The 23,577-nt window shown below is 34.7% G+C and overlaps 1 protein-coding gene and 4 pseudogenes across 2 annotated transcripts; 1 reads left to right on the forward strand and 4 right to left on the reverse strand.

Annotated features, from left to right (window-relative positions):
* Window positions 1–4,766: 4,766 nt before the first annotated feature.
* LOC104720191 (uncharacterized) lies at window positions 4,767–6,192 on the forward strand. The gene has a single exon (XM_019230578.2). It carries the CDS (start codon window positions 4,909–4,911, stop codon window positions 5,953–5,955), a length of 1,047 nt encoding a protein of 348 aa, XP_019086123.1. The 5' UTR covers window positions 4,767–4,908; the 3' UTR covers window positions 5,956–6,192.
* Window positions 6,193–12,982: 6,790 nt separating this feature from the next.
* Window positions 12,983–14,543, reverse strand: LOC104720193 (putative F-box protein At4g22180 pseudogene; annotated as a pseudogene).
* A 362-nt stretch (window positions 14,544–14,905) lies between these two features.
* On the reverse strand, window positions 14,906–16,138 carry LOC104720194 (putative F-box protein At4g22180; annotated as a pseudogene).
* A 2,028-nt stretch (window positions 16,139–18,166) lies between these two features.
* Window positions 18,167–20,051, reverse strand: LOC104720195 (putative F-box protein At4g22660 pseudogene; annotated as a pseudogene).
* Window positions 20,052–20,581: 530 nt separating this feature from the next.
* LOC104720196 (putative F-box protein At4g22170 pseudogene) lies at window positions 20,582–22,159 on the reverse strand (annotated as a pseudogene). The gene has a single exon (XR_015569100.1). The product of XR_015569100.1 is annotated as a putative F-box protein At4g22170 pseudogene (transcript).
* Window positions 22,160–23,577: the final 1,418 nt, after the last annotated feature.

Here is a 23,577-nt window from a genome sequence, read left to right on the forward strand (position 1 = left end):
TCACAAAAACCCACTTTCCACTCATAGTATAATTTCCCAAGTTTTTTGCTTATGTGTCCACTTTCCTTTTACATTTTTGCCCTTACTAACAACTTATCTCTCTTTCTCTCCTTTTTTTCTCTCTTTTTCTCTTCTTTTTTGTTGTTAACACTTTAACAAAGTAAAATATATTTATTTGTTATCATACAACAAATTTTCTATTTATTTATATAAAATATGTTATGATTATATATTTTCTACATTTTAAGATACATATTGCTATATTTTTTATAAATTTTTAGATTATACAGTATCCATCATTCGTTGAACATTTGTTCAATTATAAGTGGATAATCAATTGCAGTATTGTTAATAGATAGTTACTTGTGTTTATTCATACAAAATATACATACATAAATTTGGTTAGATCTTTATCCATAGCATATTATCCATAACACAACATAGACCAAATAAGTACAAAACCCTTTAATTCTAAATTTTAAATCCTAGATTTAGGGTTTAGGGTTTAGGGTTTAGTAATGAAAATTTAGTAACTTTAGTTGGTGATAAACATACTAAATTTTAAGTTTAGTAACTTTAGTTGTTGACAAACAAAAAAAAGTTAACCTTATACCCTAAATATTAAATCCTAACACCACATAGAAACTAAATCCATATAAGCCCAAAAACGTAAACCTTATACCCTAAATCTTAAATCCTAAACCCTAAACCATACACCTTGAACCCTAAATCCTAAACCATGAATTAAAAATATAGACACATCATCAACATACCTAAACCTAAACTTTTAACCTTAACCCCTAAATCCTACACCTTGAACCTTAGACAATACAACTTGAACTCAAAACATAGACATTGAATCTATATACCATCTAAAGTCTAAACCCTAAACTATGGTGATGTTTGAACATGCAACAAACTTGTCAATAAATTTCATCTGGATTGCTTGTCCACGTGGTCAGAGTTTGGTGGATAGGCTTAGAGATTAATAATGACCATGTTTGTTGTGTAGTATGCTTCTAGTGACACTTCTAAGTTCTAATATCTCTAATTCTAGCTTAAAAATAGTACAAAAACATTTGGCTAAAAGACATCTAAGTGGCTAAACTATAGTGATGTTTGAACATGCAACAAACTTGTCAATAAATTTCATCTGGATTGCTTGTCCATGTGGTCAGAATTTGGTGGATAGGCTTTGAGATTAATAATGACCATGTTTATTGTGTAGTATGCTTCTAGTGACACTTCTAAGTTCTAATATACCTACTTCTAGCTGAAAAATAGTACAAAAACATTTAGCTAAAAGAAATCTATGTGGCTAATTTATCTTGGACAAATTTCTGCTCATGTAAAGAATGAGCAAGATATTATAAGATAAGTATCCATAACTACTAATCCACATGATTGATATTCAATGTTCTAAATAAATCAATGTTGTTAATTTTTATTTTGTTTATTAACCACTTATGAGTGTATATGTTTCTGGACCAACACAAAATATGAAGCAAGGAGCTCATGGTGTCTATGGATTTAATTGTGTGGATGTTGTATGATGATTCTTTGGTTTGTCTACATTGGTATCCACAAAAAAATATCCACATGATCACATCCATAGCCACGATTCAACTGCTATTCTTCAGCTTAATGTCTAGATATGCTTTGTAAATCCATGGAGACCTATCCACAGTTTCTCTATCCACTAAACTTTGTTTTTTTTTTAAAGTGAATAGTTTTGGTTTTATGTTCAAGGGTTTATGTTATAGGATTTAAAATTTAGAATTAAAGCGTTTTGTACTTATTTGGTCTATGTTGTGTTATGGATAATATGCTATGGATAAAGATCTAACCAAATTTATGTATGTATATTTTGTATGAATAAACACAAGTAACTATCTATTAACAATACTGCAATTGATTATCCACTTATAATTGAACAAATGTTCAACGACTGATGGATACTGTATAATCTAAAAATTCATAAAAAATATAGCAATATGTATCTTAAAATGTAGAAAATATATAATCATAACATATTTTATATAAATAAATAGAAAATTTGTTTTATGATAACAAATAAATATATTTTACTTTGTTAAAGTGTTAACAAAAAAGAAGAGAAAAAGAGAGAAAAGAAGGAGAAAAAGAGAGGTAAGTTGTTAGTAAGGACAAAAATGTAAAAGGAAAGTGGACACATAAGCAAAAAACTTGGGAAAGTATACCATGAGTGGAAAGTGGGTTTTTGTGACAGAACTCACACCCAGAATGAGTTTTCATGACATTTTCCCTATAATATATACTTTGGGACTAGTGTATTTATTTATAACTTGGCAAGGTTGACAAATAGGAAGGAAAAAAAGAACAAATAATTTAGGGACGACAAAAAAAAAAGACATAACAGAACAAAGGAATAAAACTATTTTGTGAATGTAGAAAAAATATCAACACTAATGATAAGATTCATTCATTAAAAACTCGTGCATGATTGGTCCACATACTTGTGTAAAATCATATTAAAAATTTAAAACAAAGTGTAATGTAAAAAATTAATTATAGACTTTCTCATGTTTGATCATTCATTCATTTTCTAGGTTCCCCCATACTATCGTAATTATTATTAATAATTTTCCAAATTAAACCACTTTACGAAACAATTTGACTATATTGTAATTGATCAATCAAAAGTCAAAACATTGAATTTGTCCTTTATTATTTGGAAACTAAACGAAGGGAAACTTGATACCAAAACAAATGTATATTACACACAAATATAGGATTAGCTTGCGTATACGTCTATGTTTTTAAAACCGGACGGGAAGGTGAACGTAAAATCTTTCGGGTCATTGAATCAACCAATGTGTATGTAGGTGGATTGATGGTTGTATCTCCAACTACAATCTACAATTAAACATACCTCTTGAGTACTCTTTTTTTGTTTTTGTTATAGTAAAACCCTTAAGTATGTGCTATTTTTTTCCATAAAATGCGGTGGAGGAATGTCGTTCGTTCATCAAATTAAAGTAATGATTGAAAAATCACATGATGGACAAATAATTATATAAATGTTGAAGTTTTTTGAAACTTTGATATCACCAACATCACAATGACATCATCATATTCTTATAAAAAAAAGTAATCAGTTATGTGTTTGTAAGAAAATAATAACTAAGACGAAAATGTAAGATGAAATGACTTTTGGGTTGAGAGGGTAATAATGATAACCGGAGAAGATTTTAAACATGGAAAAGGGTTATCATTATTATTCTATTAAAGATTAAAGATTTTATTAAAGATTTTTATTAAAGATTTTATTAAAGATTTTTATTCTTTGAATTTTATTAAAGATTTTATTAAAGATTTTTATTTTTTGTAACTTCGAATTTTATTAAAGATTTTTATTCTTTGTAAACCATGATAAGTTTAAAACTTACTTTTTGCTATTTTTCTCGGGAAAATTCACCAAGAAATCGAAATAATTATCAAGTTCCGAGGGGCTCCACGAATAAAAAGTCGAGTGGAATTTATATTCTCTCCATCTCATTCTTATGCCTCCCACCTATATGTAATTAATTTAACAGATAAACCTATATTTAGAATAAATTTGCTACAAGTCTTATCATGGAGTTGGTTTTTGATTAAAGAATTTGGCATTTTACATCTTAATATCTATAATTTGGGTTGTATAGCTTGTCCCTTGAAAAATGGAAAGTGTGATTCATACAGAGTATTATAAGTATATGCTTAAAAATCAAGTTTGGTGAGGAGAGTTAATGAGTTTGGTGGTATATACTATATAGATAGAGAGGATAGACATAAATACCCCTCGGATTTTAAACCGAACCGATATAACCGAACCGAACCGAACCGATATTTTTGGTGTTTGGTTTGGTTTCGGTTATGGCGGCTGAACCGATTGGTACAATTTTTTTTTCAAAAAACCGAAATATTTCGGTTATTTCGGTTCGGTTTTCGGTTAACCGATTTTTTTTTATTTTTTTATTAATTTTTTTAGGAAAAACTAATAAAACCGAAATTTATTCTAAAATAACCGAATTTACCCTAAAATAACCGAAATAACCGAAACCGAAAAAACCGAAATATTTGAAATAAAACCAAAAAACCCAAAATTATCTCTAAATAACCGAAAAATCCGATTTTTTCATGTTTTTAATCAAATTTTGATTAATTTCGGTTTTGAAATTTTAAAACCGAATTAACCGAGAAACCGAAATAACCAAATCGAAATATATTTCGGTTCAACTCGGTAAAATTTTCAGAACTCAAAAAAACCGAAAAACCAAAATAACCGAACCGAATTTACCGAAATAACCGAAGCCCTAGGCCTAGACATAAAGCTTTCTACTCTAGTCTAGTGTGTTGAAGAATTATTACTACTAATAGTCTAATATTTAAAATTTAAAAGCAAAGAAAATATTTTTGTTGCCAAAGGACAAACAAAAACCAATAGGAAATATGAACAAATTATATCATGTGTTAACACAAACTAAAACTAGATTATAGTTACAATTGTTGCATATGATCATCATGTGTTTTAAATCTAGAGATAAAATCACATTATTGTGTAATCAAAAAAAGTTTAAAAAGGAAATAAAGTTAAATGTCCACGTCGGTCTAATAAAATAAAATGTAAATGATCAATTAGAGATATTTTTCCAATTTTAACACAACAAAACAAGCAATCCAAAAAAAATAAAAAAGGAAAAAAAAATTAGGTACAAAATATTGCGTAATTAATGTACGAGTCTGCAAAAAATATATATGGGTGTCACACTTACACACACACCTGCTCATCATCTCTCTCTCTCTCTCTTTTAACATTCCATTAATTTATTATCTTCTTCTTCTTCAACCTTCCAAAGTCTCTCTCTCTTTCATTCTCTCCCTGGAACAATGGATAGTCCAACGAGCATACGTAGTATACCACCACCGGAGATTCTTTCTCCTTGTGGTAGCCAACGTCGTAGAAGCAGCTGCGACTCTAACCCACCTGAGTTCGAGTTCTGGCGTCTTACCAACTCTTCGTTTCCTCAACCTGACCACTCAGATCTCCTCTCCGCCGACGAGCTTTTCCACGACGGCGTTCTTTTACCTCTTCATCTTCTCTCTGTCAAATCTGAACTTCAATCCGACCCGAATATTTCGGAATGCGACCCGGATCCGTCTCCTTCTCCTGCTGCTTTGGTTAATACAGAGGAAAAACCGGAACTTGAATCCGGTTTGGGATCTGAACTGACCCGAGAGACGACAGTTTCGAAGCGGTGGAGAGATATATTCAGGAAGAGCGAAACCAAACCGCCGGGGAAGAAAGAGAAGGTGAAGGAGAGCAAGAAGGAGAAGAAGAAAACCGGGTCGGGTCCTGGTTCGGGTTCGGGTTCTGGAGCGGAGCTGAACATCAACATTTGGCCGTTCTCAAGAAGTAGATCCGCTGGGAACAACGTGACCCGACCCAGAATGTCGTTCGGAGCTCCGACGACCCGGAAAGTCAGCAGCGCGCCGTGTTCACGTAGCAACTCCACCGGTGAATCGAAGTCGAGGAAGTGGCCGAGTAGTCCCGGTCGTAACGGCGTGCATCTTGGTCGGAGCAGTCCGGTTTGGCAAGTCAGGCGTGGAGGTGGAGTAGGAGGAGGAGCTCCGGTTGGGAAATCGGTACCCGAACCGACGATGGGTCGGGTAGTGGGTAAAAGGGAAATTCCCGAGACGCGTAGGGGTAAAACGGTAATTGAGAGCAATAAAGCAAAAGTCTTGAACTTGAACGTGCCTATGTGCATTGGTTATCGGAGCCGGTTAAGCTGCAGAACCGACGAGAGTGGTGGTGGTGGTGGTAATAGTAACATCATTGGGAGTGACAACAATAATAACAGCAACGTCAATGCTAGTAATCCTAATCCTAATGGTTTATTTGGCTTTCGTAATCTCTTTGTTAAGAAAGTTTATTGAGTTTATTTTTGTTTATTTGTAATATACTAGTAATCTTGTAAAAGTGTTTCATTTTTATCGAAAGAGACCCTCTTAATATAGTCTCGAGGGTCCATTTTTATTGTTCTTAATTCCTGTTGCTACTTTTTGCTGTTTCGTACGATGTGTGTGTGGGATTCAGGTAGATTATCGTATTTGATTATAAATATATCATGTAAATTAAGATCTCGATGCTTTTTAATACTATTTTGTTAACTACTTTTTCTCCAAGTGCATGATGGGTTGGTTTCATGTAGACGTAATCTAAGGGTTTTTATAGATTGTATAAAAGGATCACAAGCTTTTTACTTTTGAAAGCTTCGAAAATTGCTTGGAGAGGTTTCACATCAAAATCTTCCAAGGTGGATGCATCTGAAAATATATTGTGAGTTACAAAAAATCTTGTAATCACAAAAACAGGATTCAGAAGATGTTTTCAAGGTTGAAAGAGTGCTGAGTTATTAGCTCAAGAATCTGTTCCTTCCAGGTTCTACAAGGTTCATTCATGGGTTTCTTTAAGAAATATGAAACAAATTGATTATTTGGGAGACAAGACAATGCAATTTGGGAGACAAGACAATGCAATTTGGGAGACAAGAGAATGCTCTTCAATAGATTTCATTGGTAGTCATGAGAATAACACACGTGATGTCTTTATTTTCAGTTACAAGACAGAGAAGATGGTGCCACAGCCACTCCCACACAATTGACTGTTCCTCAGTTAAACTCTCTAGTACTCGAAGGTTCTTTTACCAAGTTCCACACATACACTACAAGAAAATAGTCGATTTGCGATGGAAGAATACATCGCAAATCCCTCGCAAATAGACATCAACAAGGGATTTGCGAGATACACCAATTCCTCGCAAATCGCGTCTCGCAAATTGGTCAACATCGCAATTCCCTCGCAAATCTCACGCATATTGCGAGGGAATGTTTTTCTCGCAAACCACTCGCAATTTGCGAGGGACTACCTTCCTCGCGAATGTCACGCAGATTGCTAGGGATTTCTTATTTCGCAATTGTCACGCAATTTGCGAGGATTTTCGTCTCTAGCAAATACGTTGCAATATTGCCATAGTTCATCACTCACAAATTGTTGTGCATAATAAAAAAAATCAGAATTGATATTTAATATACTAGTACATAAATATTTTTTATTTGCTTGTTAATTCTAAAAAAATTCTAAATTCTAAAAATATTTTTAGAATCAGAATCGAGTATTAAATTCTAAAAAAAAAACATTGAAATTCGATAGATAAAATTCTAAATAATATAAACATAAATATTACAAAAAGTTAAGTGTTTTAATTGTCGACAAAAAAAACATAGATCAAAGGAACAAAGAAGAACATAGATCAAAAGGATGGAGAGAGAGATGTCACGTTTCTGGTCCCAGTTTGGCTACCAACTACCATTTCACCGGTGTTGCCATCTGGGTTGGTGCCCTCCGGATTGGTGGAAGCTGCTGGGTTGGTCGGGTTCCAGAACTTGGCTGCAAACTCAGGGTCTTTTTCTGCGAGGTAGTCGAAGTATGCATCGTAGCTATGCATTCTTTGAGCACTTTCTTGGATTTGAGTTGCTTGGGTTTGGATACACTCCTCAGCTGCAACAAGTTTCTGAGCCAATATAACCGGATCATTAGCTGGAGACGGATGTGGTGGACCGCTAGTGGAAGAGGACGCTTCAAACTGCAGAGAACCAACTCCAAAAATCCTGTTTTTCTTCTTCGGAGCAACCTAACAACAGAATAACAAACAAAATCGCAAGTTATCACATTCAAAACAATGGAAGATATCAGAAAACAAGATAACACAAAACAATTGGTGGGGGAATGACATACAAAAGAATCACAAGTTATAACATACAAACCCATCAAAGATATCACATACACATGATTCACAAATTATCCCAACCAAAACAAAGGCAACAGTTCAACAAACAGTCAAAACAATGATAACAGTTCAACATTTCAAACAAAACAATCGCAAGATATCACAAAATCATTAGAAATACAATCATTAGTATTTAAAACCAACAGATTTGTAAATTACCTCAGTGTAAATTTTGTTTTTGATATGAGTGGGCACCCCACCAGAAGCGGAACTCTCTCCATTATCCCCGGTACACATCTCATATTCCAACTCTTGAATCTTGGACGACACTTCATTGAACAAGGACTCGGACTTGCCATCAGTAAATGAGCCATCCGGTTTTCGATGAATGTCTTCTAGAATTCGTAGGAAATCCGGAGTTAACTCACCAGTGATCTCAGACTTGAAAGAAAAAAAAAACATTGATTAGTTACCAAATAAAAGAGGTGAGAAGGCATAATTATAAGAAAAGGAAAAAAAAAAACTTAAAGAACTTACATGCTTTCGAGCACGGGCTTTAAACGACGTTTAGCCTGAACGATGCTTGTATATTCCGGTTCCCTCCGGATCATGATAGCGAGCATTCCGACTGTTGTTGCTCTTGATCTCTGATTTAGGATCAAGCCAATACCGAACCAGACCAGCCCATACCTGAGGATTAATCCATCGTGGCTTTGTCAAACCTTCAAAAGAAATACATATTAGAATCCATGGAAATACAAATTTTGAATTATATTACAAATTAAAAACATAAAACAAACTTACCACAAAGTTCCTGGAGGTCGGCGAGGATCTAGTTTAGTTAAACTAGATCGTCCAGGACTATCGAGTAACTCCTCCAATGTCAGATTGTTGAGACGTTGGGACATGACTGTAGATGAGGAATGCGCGTGTTGAGATGCAGGACTGTCAGGGTTCGGCTCAGTGCCACCATCCGAAGGAGATGGTGAAGGCGTATTATTAGAAGGAGGCGTCACTTGTTGGGGTTGCGAGGTTGCACAGCGGTTATTGTGAGAACCGGAGGGACCACGACGACTAGAAGAATTGGGAGAGGCTAAACCTGCATCCATAAGAAATTTTGTGTAATCGTTGCCTCCAAACATCTATAAGAAAAGAAAATCAAATTTTCAATTAGTAATTAGTAACATGCAGATCAAAATTGTATAATTAGAAGATCAAAATTGAAATTAAAACCGAAATCATAATCGAAATTAAAACCAAATTAGGGTTTATACATAATGAAATCAAAAGCTTTTAAAAACGAAATTAAATTAGGGTTTATACAAAACCAAATCAAAATCAAATACAAAATGAAAACAAAACGAGATTAAACAATATCAAAAAACGAAAACAAAACAAGATTAGGGTTTATACCTTTCAGATTAGGATTGAAGAAGATCAGAAGAAGAGTAAAGCAGATCGGAAGAAGAAAGCTTATCGGAAGAAGAAGAAGTGGATCGGAAGAGTAAGAAGTTGATCGGAGGAGGAAGAACCAGATTGGAAGAGGGAGAAGATGGTTTGGGAAGAAGCAGATCGGAAGAGGAAGAAGCGTATCGGAAGAGGAAAAAGTTTATCGGAGGAGGAAGAAGAAGATTAGGTTTTGTCGGCGGCTGGTTTGAGCTTCGCTCAAACTCGTTTGCGTTTGTATATATAAACATTTTGTTAACTCGCAAATCCCAAGCAAAATTCGCGAGGGATTAGCTATGAACCCTTGCAAATCTGTTGCACTTATTAAATATTGCGAGAGATTAGCTAGACTAATGGTGTTTAGGGTTTACGATTTGCGAGGAATTAACTAGAACGACTCGCAAATCCCTCGCAATATAGTTGTGTCTAGGTTTTACAATTTTGGGAGGGATTACCTAGGGTCCCCCGCAAATCCCTCGCATACAATTAAATATTACGATGGATTTGCGAGTCAACCTATTGGGTTTAGTGTTTTTGACTTCGCGAGGGAATAACTAGGATTCCTCGCAAATCCCTCGCAATATTTAAATGTTTGGGATTTAGGTTGTGGTCGTTAGTCCCTCGCAAAATACATTTAATGTGTAGGTTTTGCGAGGGATTAACTATGATTTTGCGAGACAATTTAAGAATTCCCTCGCAATTCGGATGCAAATCCCTCGCAAATTGATAAATCTTTTTTGAAAAATCAAGAAAAACCACAATTGCGCAATCAAATACATCTTCTTAACTATTAGAAACTACTTTCTTATCATAAAATTTTCCTCCATCATCGGACACTTCAATTTCTTCTATTCAAGCTCTTTTCCAAATTCATCATCAACATATTTTAGGGTTTAGGGTGTAAGCTTAGGGTTTGATCATCTAGGTCAAAATCTTAGGGTTAGAGCATCAAGTTTCTATTGCAAACATATCAATAGAAGATGTCACCCACCTTGACACACAATAATCCATTGCAATGTGGAAAAGCTTAGGTTTTGAGCATCTAGTGTTTAGGGTATAATATTTGCGAGGGATTAATGATGTATTTGCGAGAAATAGCATGAACTCCCTCACAAATCCCTCGCACAAACCTAGCAAAGCACTCGTAAAGCCCTCACAATAGTTAAATGGTTAGGGTTAGGCTAAAGTCGTAAATTCCTCGCAAATAATGTTTAGGGTATAGGCTTTTGCGAGGGACTTACGACTACCTTGCGAGACCATAGAAGCATTCCCTCGCAAATCCAACGCATATCCGTCGCAAATATCTTTATTCTTGTGAGGAACACGCACAACTTTATTCTTTTTAAACAACTTCTTGTTCTTCCGGTACGGATGATGCAAGGAAAGAAATCGACGATGACAATCAAACCAACAAGGTTTTCGCCCATACTTTAACTGAAACGCCTCGGTACGATCCATACAATAAGGACATGATAATCTTCCGTGTGTTGTCCACCCAGATAACATTCCGTACGCAGGGAAGTCACTAATCGTCCATATTAGCACTGCCCGCATATTGAAATTCTTTTTTCGCGACGAATCGAATGTCTGAACACCTTCATACCACAACTGCTTCAGCTCATGAATCAGAGGTTGCAAGAAGATATCTAGAGCTCGCTTCGGATGCTTTGAACCTGGTACCAAAATACTCAAGAACAGAAATTCGCTTTGCATACACATATCTGGAGGAAAATTGTATGGCGTCAATATAACAGGCCATAAAGAATATTGCCTCCCTGACATACCAAATGGACTAAAACCATCTGTACACAACCCAAGATAAACATTCCTACACTCTTGAGCAAAGGCAGGATATACCGATTGAAAATGTTTCCACGCCTTTGCATCAAATGGGTGTGTAATTTGTCCTTCTTCAGTAGAATGTTCTGCATGCCATCTCATTGCTGCTGCAGTCCATTTTGATTGGTATAGGCGTTTAAATCTATCATCAACAGGCAAGTACCACATACGTTTATATGGCACTCGCGTCCTTCCTTCAGTAGGTTGATATCTCGGCTTCCCACAAAACCGACATTTCTGCAACTTGTCATCATCTTTCCAGAAAATCATGCAATAGTCAACGCACACATCAATCATTTCAGATGGTAATCCAAGACTCGCAACCAACTTCGGTATTTCATAGTAGTTCTCAGCCGATACATTATCAGCTGGCAAATACTCTTTAATGAGTTCAGTCCAAGAATCCATGCAATTCTCACTTAAGTTATTATCAGCTTTAATTGTCATCATCCTAGATGCCAATGATAACTTAGAATGACCTTCTCTACATCCATCGTAGATAGGTTGATTTGCAGCATCTAACATAGTATAAAAACGTTGTGCATCTACGTTGGGTTCTTCCGTAATATTCTCAGGAAATGCAGCAGTAGTTTCATGAAATGCATCATTAACCATATCATGAAATCTATTTTCTTCATTATACCCATAAAAACCAAATTGATCAGATTCTTGATGCCCATAATTACTAGGTTGATCAACAGCATAATTCATACTACTACTTCCGACATTACTGCTACAACCCTCTCCATGACGAAACCATACATAGTAATTTGGCATAAATCCTCTATTATAAAGATGCTTTTTCACTAGATTAAATTCCAAATACTTATCGTTGCAGTACTTAGGACATGGACAAAATATTGTACCGTTTTGACGAGCAAAGTCTTGGTTTGTCGCCTGGTACATGAAAGCGCGTAATCCATCACAAAACTCTCTCGTCACATCACCGGTCTCTGGATCTCTGTGATTGTACATCCACCGTCTCGTTGTGTATATCTCATGATGCCCGCCTCCAAACATTATTATAGAATTTAAAAATGTTTAGGCCTTTTTTTTTGTAGCCTTTTTTTCTCTCACAATATTTTTTTTGGTAGTAAAAAGGTTTTTGTTGGAAGTATTTTGTGTTGTGGTTTCCATGGATCATGAACTTGCTATTTATAGGCTTACTAAAAATAGTTGCTATGGATTTGCTAGGGAAACTTGCAAGGAATTTGCGAGGGAAGTATAAAATTTTGTTATCTTGCAAGGGATTTGCGAGGCTTTTACTGTTATGACGACATAACAGTTACACTCGGGAAAAACGTGGTTGCCGACATCATCGTCCCTAGCAACTCCCTCGCAAATTTGTTACGGATTTCGTCATCGCTAATTCGTCGCAATATTGCGAAGGAGTTGCGAGTGTTTTGCGAGGAACATTAGCGGAGTCGCAAAACCGTAGTAACTCCCTCGCAAATTTGCGAGGGATTTCGCCCTCGCAAATTTTGAGAGGGAATTGCAAGTACCCTCACCTTCCTAGCAAACTACTTGCAACTTCATCGCAAATTTGCGAGGAACTATCGCCGTCGCAGATTTCCGTTGCAAATCAACTGTTTTCTTGTAGTGGATTGCGATTTTTCTCTAGTCAGTCTCGTCTCTCTATCTCTTTAGGTTTTAATTTGCGCTTTTTCAAAGTTGTGATTTTGATGAAATCATTACGTTGAATAATAACACAAGGAAAAAAAATGTTCATATGAAGAGAAACTTATAGCCAATGCTAGTTTATTGTGTAGGTTTAACCTTTGTGCATAAATATAAAACTTATTAAAAAAAAAAAAAACAGAGCGTCGTCATCATTAGTTATAGAGAAAAACACATATTAAAGCTAATAGTTCAGATCAATCATGTTTGCGTCAAACTTGGTAAGAACTAAGAACTAAAGAACCATCAAGCTTTAGAGATGAACAATCATATTTGTGCAGTTGCTCCAACGTCTTTGTCTCGAGATTGAAGATAAAAATACCTTTTGTCTTCGGTCGTCCATGACAGCCACTGAAATAGATGGAGTTGCCATTGAGTCCATCAATTTCACAGGAGGGCTCAGTGATGCCTAGATCCAAAAGCATTGCCTCGTCGCCCAAAGAATCAACTCGTTTATATTTCTTGATCCTCCCTGATGATTTATAAATGTTGGTGACGCTGAAGGACCATTCATTAGACATATTATGCTGTTTCATAATGACCTTTAGGACATTTCCTCTTACTGTGACTACAAGTTTTGGATCAGAAAAAACCCAATAATCAGTTGATTCCACACGACGGCACAGCCACAGACCTCCTAACTTATTATTTCGTGAAGGACGACGAGCCATCTCTAATCTACTCCGAAACATACCACGTTTTAAGATTCGTTGTGGAATCTCATGAGAAAAATCTATGATTTTGAAACCACCATCATTGTTTAGGAAGTAAAGCTTGTGATCCTTGTAAACCATGTGAGAACAATATGAAGTGTTTGGGATTTGATTCCACGAGGTGTCCCCTTTCTTGGCATAAACCACACACCAATCTCTAAGTCCCCAAAAAACTATGGCTTTGAATGGTTGTACAGTATGTTCGAGAGCAGACTAAAATTGGACTAGTCTGCACTTAATTTACCATTCACGATTGCATACCAGTATGCATTGCTGCATATTAAAAATCTCCATACTAATATGCATTTGAGCGTACAACTCCATACCATTGTAAATTCACTATTGGTCTGCATTTTTCATTTTGCTTCTCAAAAACTCCATACTAAAATAAATTCCATACTAATCTGCTCTATACCACAGTCCAATGTTTTGCATACCAAAATATTGGTATGCGTTGTCCGGTTTACACCATGCCTTACAACCATTGAAAGCCTATATAATCTTTGGTTTTCTCGTCAATCCAAAACACAGCGGATTGTATAGTCATACCATTGCTCTTGACTCTGACAGTATCGTGTGAAATGCGAAACCTCTCATCTATGATTCGTTCAACCTTTAGCATGCCAAGTTGTGACTCCAGAGACGGCAGATCGCTCCTCTCACGGGTAAATAGATTAACAATGTAGAGATTGTAAAGAGGATCTTGCATTAGGAGCCAACTTCCACAAGTTGCTATACAAACACTATTTGCAAATCCCACGCCAAGATCTTGCGTGTTGTAACGTTTGTGTTTTTCCTCGGGATTGAACAACGTGCGTAAATTGTTATTTCTGTCTTTGGGGAAGGGAACCAGCCAAGAGATGTGATATTTGGGGTTGGGCACGCATTGTCTTGAAGCAGAGTACCAAGACAAACATACGGATTTAGCTCGTTTGAAATTAGGAGAGTTGAGGCGTTCCAACACAGAAATCAAGATATCTATAGGAAGCTCCGTCCAGGAACGGCATGTATCTCGTCGTCTAAGACGCTTTTGAGAATTAGGGTTATGCTTCTCCTTCATGATTGAATGTTTTCTCTTAACACACCCGTCACGTCACGTCACGTCTTACTCGAACCTAAACCTAGGGAATGCATTAGTAAATGACACTTAAGGTTTTTTCTATGGGCTTGATCGGCCCATTCAACCAGTTTATATATTTGTACGCAGTTTTTTTTATTTGTTCTGTTAGGCATTTTAGATTTTTTCTGTTAGGCATTTTATTGTTAGTTTCAAAAATCCAAATTATAAAGTTTTGGTTTTGCGCAAAACAGTCAAAAATGAAGAAAAGTTTTCTTTTGAATGAGTAACACTTTTAACTAAAAAACCAATATGCATATCATTCATGAGAGAAAAACAACATATATTGAAGAAGAAAGTTGAAATCAATCAAGTTTGTGTGAAACTTGGTAAGAACCATCGAGCACTAGAGAGTTGAGCTGGAGAACAATCGAATTTGTGTACTGGATCCATCTTCTCTGTCTCGAGGTCGTAGATAAATTTATCGTTAATGATCTTTCCATGGCTACCACTGAAATAGATGCAATTTCTTTTGAGTAGTCCAGTGTCATTGGCGAGCACAGTGATACCTAGATCCCAAAGCAATGCCTCGTCGCCCAACGTAACAACTTTTTCATACATCTTGAAGGACGACCCTGATGAATGAACCTTCCAGAGGTCGAAGAATCTGCAGATTCTGGTGTTACGGTCCCATATTCTGTCAACCTTGAGGACATCTCCATTTACTTTGACTACAAGTTTTGTATTGACAGTTCTGTAGGGATTAAGACGACGTTGTTTTAATAAGAGTCGCATAATGACACAACCTTGAAAGGTTTGTTGCGTAACCTCTCTAGAGAAATCAAAGATTCTCAACTCACATTTGTTGCCAGAGCTAGAGAAGTAAAGCTTGTGATCCTTGTAAACCAAGTGAAGACAATCTGAAAGTTCCGGGATCTGATTCCACGAGGTATCTCCTTTCTTGGCATAAACCACACACCACGTTCCAAATCCCCATATAACTACGTAATCTTTTGTTTTCTCGTCGATCCAAAACACAGGAGTTCGTATAGGAATACATCTACCGTTGAACTCCGTAACGTTGTGATCGGATGAAACGTGAAAACCATCATCTACGGTTCGCTCGATCTTTGTCATTCCAAGTTGTGACTCCACAGGAGGTAGACTGATCCTCTCGTAAGTGAATAGATTCAAAATATAGAGATTGAATCGTGGATCTCGCATAAGGAGCCAGCTTCCATAGGTTGCCATACAAACACTCTTTGCAAAAGTTTCACCAAGATCTTTCGTTTTGTAAAGTTTGTGTTTCTCCTCGGGATTGAACAACGTGCATGAGTTGTTGTCGTTGTTGTCTTTGGGGAAGAGAACCAGCCAAGGGAACTGTTTGGGCACGTATTGTCTCGAAGCGGAGTGCCAAGACGAACACACGGATTTAGCTCGTTGGAAATTAGCAACGGTGAGGCGTTCGAACACTGAAGTCAAGAGATCTAGAGGAAGCTCCGACCAGGAATTTGGTGTATCCCGTCTGAGACGCTTATGAGAACTAGGGTTATGCCCTTTCTCCATATTGTATGGCAAATTGAAAGAGAGAGAGACGATTGAATGTTTTGTCTTGCCGTAGAAGGGCAGAAGTGGCGTCTGATTACAACCTAAACCTAGGATTTCATTGCCACACATCTATATTAACATTTACATTTTTGAAATACATTTGGTGTTCTACAATCTACACTTAAAATTATAATTATTTAAAAAAATTATTTAGAAAGTTAATCTTTAAAACATTGCACAAAAAAACAATAAGTAAAACCAATTATCTTCAACCTAACAACAAATATTCTCAAAAGATTTAAATTCATTTAAAATTAGAAATACATTAAATCGAATATCTCTTATTTGGTAAGTTAATATTGTTGCAGAAAATATTAATAAGAAAACTAATCAAAATCACCAAAGCTAATTAATAAAAAATCATTACAAAATTTTATTATTAAATATTAATTTTAAATCGACACTTTCTCTCATTATATAAAGTCATTTAGTCGATGAAGAACATCCATTTAATCATCAACAGCGACATTGATGCCGACTGATCTTTCCTCTGTTTTGTGAAACTGGTGACCATGTTTGAGATAATGAAAAACAAAAGGGTCAAGCTCAAGCAAGCAATGGATTGAAACAGAGAAGCATAACAATATTAAACAATGTTCCCGTCAACTATAAAACCAAAACCAAACAAACAGTTGTGTCATTGCCGAAGCCTCAAAACCCTAGAGAAGCAGCAACTAATTCTTCCGTGAAACCTTTATCTCTAGGAGAAGCAGAGAGGACATGAGTATACTGGTTTCTTAAGTAGATACATATTTGCTCAAACTATACATTCACGTATATATTCTATTACCTATTGGAAATCAGAATAGGCACATACAGTATATCTTTAACTTTGAGACACTGACCTTTTTATACAGAGCTATACATATTAAGAGCACAGAAAACATATAGTTGAAACCATGAAGAACACTACTTAAATCTTGAAAACACTAAGAAAAAAAAATCCTATAATTTTAATACTAAAATAAAAAACCTGTTAAATAACAAATTGTTCTGCCAATTAAATTCTAGAATTAAAATCTTCCAAGATAAATGAATAAATTAATTATTAACTAAATTCATAAATTTTAGAATTGTCATATGAGTTTGGGGTTTATTAACTTGCATATTCTATCCACATTTATATAGCACTACATAGTGTTATACATAGTGACATTATATCTTTGCTTTTACAAAAGCTAATTTCAATCGATCAAATTCCAAATGAAAACAATTAATTTGTATATACATAAAACAAATAAAATTACTTTTACTTCCCATATATCTCTATATTATTCTCCATAAAAAAATCATCCGCCAGTGTACCGCGGAAGATAACATTGTAACAAATATATTAAAAATGAAAAATTTTATTTTATTTAAAATCTTAAAAATTATATATGAAAAAAGTAAAATTGTCCCATGGGACACAGGGTAAATCCAATAAATATTTATTAAAATAACCACAAAATAATAATAAAATAATCTAAAAATGATAAAAAAATATAACATAACTTTTTTAAAATTTAAAAAAAAATATAGTCGGCAGTTAAAAATCTAGTAAGTTATAAAATATGATTGGACATTAATATATTATTTTAATGTTTAAGATTTAACTTTCAAAAGAGAAGCAAAGTTTCACAACAACAAGCTCTCACTTAGCATATCATTTTATTTTTTTAAAAAATGTTATATGCATCCTTGAATCAAATGTTTTCGACCGTTTTAAGAAAAACTTTAGAACAAAAGAAAAAAAGAAAAAGAAAGAAACACACGAGTGTTAGCTTCTCAAATCAAACCAAACCCGAAGATCATCATTTTGTACACATAACAATTAAAAAACCAACACGTCGGTCTATGATCATTAGTCATTAGTGAAAAATCAACATAGTGAAGATATATGATATAGTTTGTTCCCGGGAGATATATATATAGGCCCTTTAAGCATATCATTTTGTACACATAACAAATAAAATACCAGCGCACGTCTATCATTAGTCATTAGCGAAAAAACAACATAGTGAAGAAGAAAGTTGAAATCATCTTGTAGATGTGAAACTTGGTAAGAACCATCGAGAAGATGAACAATTAAAATCAAAGTTGTGAAGTCGCTTCATATTCTTTGTCTCGAGATCGAAGATAGAGATCTGATGTGTGTTCTCTCGATCACAGAAATAGATGGAGTTTCTATGGAAACCCTCAAAGTCATTGGCAGGAAAAGTGATGCCTAGATCCAAAATCATTGCCTCGTCGCCCAAAGAATAAACTCCTTCATACTCCTTAAGCAGCCTTGATGATGAATAAACTTTGTAGATGCGGAATGACTGGTTTATCTTCATTCTTTCAACCTTGAGGACATCTCCTGTTACTGTGACTACTAGTTTTGTCTCATCAACCAAGCATGGATTACTTCGAAAACCTACTTTAAATCTAAACAGATTCATGATATCACACCGAAAGGTTTGTTGAGGAATCTCTCCAGAAAAATCTAAGATTGTTAAAATGTTTTTGCAGCTAAAGGAGTAAAGCTTGTGATCCTTGTACACCAAGTGTTGACAATATGATATATCCGGAACCTGACTCCACGAGGTATCTCCTTTCTTGGCATAAAACACACACCAACTTCTAAGTCCCCAAAGAACTATATAATCTTCTTTGGTTTTCTCGTCAATCCAAATCACAGGGGATTGCATAATAATATCTTCGGCCTTGCTACTCGTGTTGTGATCGTTAGAAAGGAGAAACCAGTCAGCTATTACTTTCTCAAGATTTATTGTTCCAAGTTGTGACTTCACCGATGGCAGATTAAACTTTTCGTGGGTAAAAAGGTTCAAAATATAGAGATTATACCGCGGATCCCGCATAAGGAGCCAGCTTCCATAGGTTGCTATACACTCACTCTTGTGAAATTCAACACCAAGATCTTGCGTTTTGTAGAGTTTGTGTTTTTCCTCGGGATTGAATAACGTACATGAACTGTTGTTGTCGTTGTCTTCCGGGAAACAAATCGACCAAGGGATCTGATTTTTGGGCACTGATTGTCTCGAGGCAGAGTACCAAGACGAACACACCGATTTAGCTCGTTGAAAATTAGCGAAGCTGAGACGTTCGAACACCAAATTCAAGATATCTAGAGGAAGCTCTGACCAGGAATTAGGGTTATGGTTCTTCTTCATAGCTACTGTATGTATTAATGAGATAGAGAGGAGAAATATATGCAAAAACATCTTATTATAAATCGAAACGAGTGCATCATGTAAGTAACTCGGTCTTTTGTGATTGTATGGGCTTTTTGGGCCTAGTCTTACCTTAATTAACCAATAATGCATGGAATTATACAGCCTTTTAAAATACAAAATACACTGTAAAGCTTTTTTAGTTATATTATTTGCGTGAGGCATAAAGAATATAGAACTTCTAAATGTTGAATCAGGTAAACCAAAACAAAGCTCTGTTAAATTACTCTGTTTCTAAGGCTCTATTTTCGATTTTAGTTATATTGATAAATAAAAAAAGTGGTAGCTAGGGAGAGCTCGTGAGAAGATCCAGCAAGGAAAGCCTCAATAACGTCAGGAAGGTCCAAAGCACAGTGGATTCCACGTCCATTACATTGGACATATACTCACTTCTTATGTTTGGAACGCGAAACCTATACAGGCGATGATATATATATTCCTGTCTTCTTGCTTGGGGTTCAATAACATGCAAGAGTTGTCGTGGTTGTTTTGGGGGAAGAGTATCAGCCAAGGAATCTGATGTTTTGAAGCAGAGTACCAAGACGAAAAATACCGATTTGGCTTGTTGGAAGTTAGCAAAGCTGAGGCGTTGGAACACCAAATTGAAGAGATCTTGATAGGAAGCTGCGACCAGGAATTAGATATATCTCGTGGTCTTATGAGAATTAGGGTTATGCTTCTTCTCCATAAGCGTCTCAAACTTCTCATCTTTTATGTCTTTATTAGTTTTGGTTTTGGCGGTTTCCGGAGATATCGATGATGATCAAGGACATATAAGGAGATATCTCTGCTAGTTATTCGAGGTTCATTGGGTATTGTTGGTCTATTTTCTAATCTAAAATCCAATGTTATTGCTACCACAAAAGTTTTGTGAGGTCTCTGATGTTCAAGAAGCATGTTTTAATACACAAGGTCTTTGGATTTTTGTTTCATCTTTGTGTTATATATAATGTTCTGATGGTTTTCACTTTTTCTTGGCTTGTAGAGAGACCATGTATATACTATGTGGATGGATGATTGTCTTCCTAGCTCTTTAAATGCCTAATGAAGAATTGCAACAGTAAATTTCTCAGAACATGGCCATGGCAGTGGTCATGTCTACTTAAGATTATTCTACATACAGTATTCTTTTTAAAAACTGTTATCAAATTCGCTATAAAAGATTATTCTAACACTAATTGAAAGATGGTTTTTTAACAGTACGTAGACCAGATCCCATATTCTTAAAACCCATATAACAAAAAGTTAAATTTCAAAAGACGTTAATACCAGTTAGATTCCACAACAAAATCTCACACAAGCATACCATTCTTGTACGCATTCGTATACATCACATTTAACCCAAACATAAACAAGAATACATGATCATCACTAGGGTAAAATAACATATTGAATAAAAAAACATGCATGGTCGAGATCAACATTTTAATGTATGCAACTTGGTATGAACCACTCATGGAAAAGAAGAAGGATAGTATGTGTGCAGTTTCTCAGTTTTCTGTGTCTCGAGGTTGAAGATAAACATATCCATTGTCTGACCTCCATCAGAACCACTGAAATAGATGGAATTTCTAATGAATCCATAAGTGTCATTGGCGAGCACAGTGATGCCTTTATCCAAAAGCATTGACTCCTCCCCTAGAGAGTTAATCCGCCGTTCTGTTTTCTTCATCAAGTCTGATGAATAAATCTCAAAAACACGGAAGGAGGTGGTTCTAGTACTGTGTCTCCATATTTTTTCAACCTTGAGGACTTTCCCTGTTACCGTGACTACAAGTTTTGTGTCATTATTTGTCCATTCCGCCAAGTGATTTATTTTTTCCAGTTTAAAAATACACTGAAAGGTTTCTTGTGGAATCCCTCCAGAGAAATCGAAGATTTTGAAACTCTCAGTCTTGCTTAGGAAATAAAGCTTGTGATCCTTGTAAACCATTTTGAAGCAATCTGAAGTTTGTGGGATTTGATTCCACGAGGTATCTCCTTTCTTGGAATAAATTACACACCAACCCAAAAGTCCCCAAACAACTACATAATCTTTGGTTTTCTCGTCAATCCAAAACACAGCGGATCGCATTTTCCTAGCCTTATACCTCCTATAGGGCTTACCTTTCCTGAGACCTAACTCAAACTCGTCCAACAAATCCACATGAGGTAGATTGATCCTCTCGTGGGTGAATAGGTTCAAAATATAGAGATTACACCATCGATCTGACATAAGGAGCCAACTTCCATGAGTTTCCTTACAACAACTCATTGAAAATTCCACATCAAGACTTTGCGTTTTGTTAAGTTTGTCTTTTTCCTCGGGATTGAACAACGTGCATGAATTTCTCTTCTCGTCTTTAGGGAAGATGATCAGCCAATGGATGTGATTTTTGGCCACCACTTGTCTCGAAGCAAAGTACCAAGACCGACAGACGGATTTAGCTCGTTGGAAATCAGAAAAGCCGAGGCATTCCAATACTGAAATCAAGAGATCTTGAGGAAGATCCAACCAGGAATGGTTACACTTAGGCCCTGTTCGGTTCATAGTCGCTGCGACACATTTAAGCGACTCAAAATTACACGTCAAAACAAGCAAAAGAAATGGTGGAGATTAAAAAAGGTGTCGCAACGACTATTTTTCATGGTGTTGCCGGTGTTACCGGCGTCGCTGAAAACCGGAGCGATAATAAAACTAATAAAAAAGAGTCGCTGTGACTACTTTACGAAGTTGACGTTGTTAGTCTCCACATGAAAAGAACAGGGCCTTATTTTCCATGGCAAATTGGAGAGAAGTTAGGGAAATCTCTGAAAATAAAAAGCAAAATAAAGTGTAGCTTTTTATTTCATAAATTAAGTAATTAGCAAAAAAACAAGAGTAATAATAAAATAAATGATACAACTTTCTTTTCTAAAATTTCCAAATTATATATAAATAAAATCTTTATGCCATCAATTTTCTAAAATTTCTACAACAGATCTCATGATTAATGAGAGAGTCCTAAAATCACTCTCAATTTAACAACTATTTGTAATAAAAAATTAAAAATATATAAATTGAGAAAGAAAATAAAATATAGTCCACTTATGTATTTTAAAAGTATTAAATATATATTAATTATTTCTCCAAATCATACCATCTTAATTGAGAAGTACAAATATCAATACTCACCTTATAAAGTGTAAGAAATTAGGGATTTCAATAATTATTAATTTTCAAAACAAAATATTTTTTTCACGAAATAATTATATTTAAATATATAAACTAATACGAATTTCAAATACTAAAACTTTCTATCCAAGTAAACAATATGATTATTTTTAATAATTATATTTCGAAGATTTTTTTAAAATTTTAAATTATGATTTTCCTATCATTTTATTTTATTTTATTTATAAATTGTTATGAATTATCATATAATACTTATAATTAATAAATATGTATAATTTTTTTCTGTGTATGTTGTTATTTGAATTTTTTTTAAAATGATGATATATTACTTTATCAATGAAAAAAATGTGTTTTAATTTTCTACATTGGCTAGTTGGTAAAACTAAATTTATGTGGTTAATAAATTAATAAATTTTATTTTTTTTTACAATAAAATATTATAATTACTACTTTAAAATATTTTACAAAATAATGGTGCAAATACAACAAACAAACACTATAAACTGTAATATACAACAAATACATTAAAAATTTATAATATTTAAAAATAATTAGTATTAAAAAAAATATATAGATTTACGAGAAAATTGCAATATTAAAAAATACTATCTCAAACTAAATAATTTTTATAAAAAATATAGTGATAATAATTTTCTTATTATATTATAATATTTTAGAAAAATGTTGACTTATGCTCCATAGCACGGGAGATCTCTCAGTTTATGAAGATATCGATGATGATCAAGGACATAAAGGAGATATATCTGCTAGTTATACAAAGTTGATTGGGTTTTAATTGTTAGTCTTTCTCTAATCTAAAATCCAATGTTGCTTGTATCCTTTTGCAAAAGATCTAGCCACCACAAAAGTTCGTTTGCGAGGTCTCTCATATTATTTAATAAACTTGTTTAATACAGAATGGTTTTGGAATTTTTGTTTCGCTTTCTTGGGATTGTAGAGAGACCATTTACATACTATACTCAGTATACTGTGGATGGATCTATATATATGATTGTCTTGCTATCTCTTTAAATATCCAATGAAGAATTGCAAAAATGAA

The sequence above is a fragment of the Camelina sativa genome, chromosome 10, assembly GCF_030686135.1.
Source record: "Camelina sativa cultivar CO46 ecotype springtype chromosome 10, ASM3068613v1".
Lineage (NCBI taxonomy): Eukaryota > Viridiplantae > Streptophyta > Magnoliopsida > Brassicales > Brassicaceae > Camelina > Camelina sativa.

Coding starts and splice junctions, on each gene's coding strand:
- LOC104720191 (XM_019230578.2), top strand. CDS start 4,909: ATGGATAGTCCAACGAGCATACGTAGTATACCACCACCGGAGATTCTT.